This window comes from Micromesistius poutassou (genome assembly GCF_964030765.1).
Source record: "Micromesistius poutassou genome assembly, chromosome: 24".
NCBI classification, from domain to species: domain Eukaryota; kingdom Metazoa; phylum Chordata; class Actinopteri; order Gadiformes; family Gadidae; genus Micromesistius; species Micromesistius poutassou.
In genome coordinates, this window is record NC_140294.1 from 2810332 (window position 1) to 2814113 (window position 3782).

General features: G+C 55.1%; 1 protein-coding gene across 1 annotated transcript in view; it reads right to left on the reverse strand.

The window, feature by feature from the left end:
• Window positions 1-420: 420 nt before the first annotated feature.
• LOC311369763 (DNA-binding protein SATB2-like) overlaps window positions 421-3782 on the reverse strand; it is a gene marked incomplete at both ends in the record, with an annotated part of 15872 nt that continues 12510 nt past the window's right edge. Inside the window, 2 exons of the mRNA XM_084487970.1 lie at window positions 421-1110; window positions 2913-3095. Of these exons, the coding sequence (XP_084344096.1) occupies window positions 421-1110; window positions 2913-3095 (873 nt within the window). The remainder of the gene's footprint in view (window positions 1111-2912; window positions 3096-3782) is intronic.

Here is a 3782-nt window from a genome sequence, read left to right on the forward strand (position 1 = left end):
GCCACTCCAATCCGTGGGTCCTGCAGTTCGGTCCCAGTAGTGTGCTTCACAATGCATGACGGGAAAATAACCACCAAAAGGACCGACCATGAAAAGCCCAATGTAAACAGGTGACGACGGGCGACCTGCTGGTTTGTGTTGTAAGACAGAGGAGCCCGTGGCTGTGGCTCGCCTCCCACTCAAGTGAGCTATCAGCTTTTCAATCCCTTTGACCTCAACGCACACACACTGCTCTCGAGCGTTGACGCTCAACCAGCAAGCCCGAGGGACTCGTCCAAGTGCCGCACTCTCAGCTCACGTTCCGCTCACTCAAAGAACTGGAGGGACCCTTTTTTCCACACCGCAGTCCGGCTTCTCTGCAGCCCCACTCGACGTGCACGCTTCTCTGCACCCCCCCACTGGCTCCCCCCCCCCCCACCGTCACAGCCCGGTCCTGTTGTCTCTGCTGCTGCCCGAGTCAGGAGGGCTCCGGGTGCCGCTCCTGGGGGCCATCGCTACATCTCCCGGGGGTGGCGCTTCTCCGTCCCCCGCCTGGCCCCTCTCTTCCTCCGGCTGCTCGCCCTCCCCGTTCCCCCTGCGCTCTCCCGCGCGCGGACCCGGCGCCCTGCTCATCTCCGCGTCCTCGCCTGCCCCCTCGTCCCCCGACCCTGACAACCCCTTGTCGCCGTGGCCGTGGCCTTCGCCGGGGCCAGGGTCCTCCGGGCATCCCCAGTCCTCCGTCTCCTCCTCCTCCTCCTCCTCCTCCTCCTCTTCGTCGTCCCGGGGGGCCGCCGCGCCGCGGTGCTTGCCGTGGTAGCGCTGGTTCTGGAAGAACTTGACCACGGTGTGCTTGGGCAGGTCCAGCTGGGCCGACAGCGTGTGGACGGCCTCCTGGTCCGGGTAGAGGCCCACGTCCCCGATGAAGCTCTGCAGGATGCCCAGCGCCTCCAGGGAGATGCGCGTCCGCAAGCGGGCCCTTCTGGGACCCCCCCGCGGGGGGCCCGGCGGACCCCCTCCGCGCTGAGGGCCGTCCTCGGGGCTCCGGGACGCCCCGGAGAAGGAGGACGGCGGCGGGCCCTCGGGTGTCGGCGAGGGGTCCTTCAGAGGCGGCATCGGGTGTCTGTGGAGCGCCTGTTGAGAGAAGAAAATCTGTGAATACACTGCATAGTGAGGCTCTGAAAATACAGACACGTGCAAGGACGTAACTGAGAGCCGGGGGATGACTCGTGGACACGGACAAAACATACGCAGGAAATGGCATTTTCGGGTTGAATAGGCATTTGAATGCAAGCATGTGAATGGGGCGTGCAGGACATTTAAAGTTAGTTGTACTAGTATTGCACAGCTTCATTGGGTAGACCCCCCCTCTAGCCTGGAGACCATCACGTGACCTCACATTCTGTTTCACTACACGGATCAGGCTGGGGGCGGGAGTTGTTGCCCTGACAGACAAACTCCTTTAGCTAATCAGTGTAACGATCCAGTCGGAAGACAGGCCGATCATGACAGACACGGTGCAAGTTGTCGACAAGATTAAAGCTATACACCCAGCCACACACACGCACGCATGCACGCGCACACACACACACACACACACACCCACACACACATACATACGCAGACACTCATCCCAAACCGTACACACACACACACACACACACACACACACACATACATATACGCACACACTCATCCTATACACACACACACACACACACACACACACACACACACACACACACACACACACACACACTCATCCTAAACACACACACACACACACACACACACACACACACACACACACATACATACATATACGCACACACTCATCCTACACACACACACACACACACACACACACACACACACACACACACACACACTCATCTTAAACACACACACACACACACACACACACACACACACGCACACGCAAACACTCATCCCAAACCGTACACACACACACACACACACGCACATACACATACATATACGCACACACTCATCCTACACATACACACACCCACACACCCACACACTCATCGCACAAACAGATCCGACCCTCCCAGGTCTTATTAGCTGGGTGGGGTGGCACGCCCAGAACACAGGAACCCAGCGCTATAAACCTGCGGTCCAAATGAAAGGCCTTAAATAAAGATAATGTTCATTCCTCTCTCCCTGTGGTCTCAATAATGATAGGGTAGGTGTTGGACAACATTGAGGTCGGGCCAGACGGCTACTGGGGTTGATGAGGGAGTAAGTGTGTGTGTGTGTGTGTGTGTGTCTGTGTGTGTGTGTGTGACTTTTTTCCAATGACTTATGGGACACAAACAGAGAGAAATATAAGAAATAAAGTGAGAATATTGACAATGTTTTTTCGATGATAATAGTATTGTGACCTTTGCTTGGGTTTTTGATTGTGAAAACACACTTAGCAATGCTGCATAAAATATGAAGCTGGCTGTTCAGATAACCCGATAAGCTGATGAGCTGCATATGCACCTTTTATGAATATTGTATCTTGCTGAGTAAGACAAACACACACACAAACACACACACACACACACACACACCGCCTGGTTAACAGATGAACGATAAAACTTTAAAGTAAAGACAAAGTGTCTCTTCCACATCCCTCTGTATTGCCCTTGTGATTCATATTCTTTTTACATCAAGAACGGGGAAAATGTGAAGCTAATATGCTAACGGGGGTTGTGAGCGCTGAGTAACTGCTACGATGATTAGCATTGGTTAGCCTTGCTAGCATCTCCACGCAGCGTAATAAAACATTTGAAGCGATCCATGAAAAAACACAAAACCGTGGCAACACACAAAAGCCCGAAGTCTCCGGACTCACAACGCGTTGGGGGGCCCCACGGCGACACACACACACACACACACACACACACGAGGGCCTCGCTGCGTCTTACCTGTGGGTCTGCCGGCTGTGGGGGCCGGTCTCCATGGTGATGCCGAGACTCCTCCTCGTACACACGGTCCCTCTGGGGCGGCGCCAGGGCCAGGAAGCGGCGGATGTTGGACAGGTTCTCCCACAGCGTCCGGTTCTCCGGACCGGGGCTCTCCTTCCACCGCAGCAGCTCACACAACCAGCCCTGAGAGAGAGAGAGAGAGAGAGAGAGAGAGGGGGGGGGGGGGGAGAGAGAGAGAGAGAGAGAGAGAGAGAGGAGAGAGAGAGAGAGAGAGAGAGAGAGAGAGAGAGAGAGAGAGAGAGAGATAGGGGGGGGAGACAGAGAGGGAGGGGGGAGAGAGAGAGAGAGAGAGAGAGAGAGAGAGAGAGAGGGGGAGAGAGAGAGAGGGAAAGAGAAAGAGAGGGAGAGAGAGAGAGAGAGAGAGAGAGAGGGGGGGGGGAAGACAGAGAGGGAGGGGGAGAGAGAGAGAGAGAGAGAGAGAGAGAGAGAGAGAGGAGAGAGAGAGAGGTGGGGGGAGAGAGAGAGGGAGGGGGAGAGAGAGGGGGGGAGGGGGGAACGAGAGAGAGAGAGAGGGGGGGAGAGAGAGAGAGAGAGGGCAAGAGAAAGAGAGGAGAGAGAGAGAGATTTTTGTTACGTTTAGAGTTCTACTCTATTCTCCCTAAAGGTGCATTCACACCAAAAATCTGCACAAATCGATGAATGGCCCAGCTTGGACAACCTGGTTCCGGTGATTCTACTCGGGCGAACACTTCGCTTCAGATATTTGAACGAATTTCTCTTGATGCTTGGTCGTGACAACCCATCAGCCGTTCACTCCCTGACGTCCAGCTTGGACCGCAAAATGGACAATATCTATATAATATAATAAAA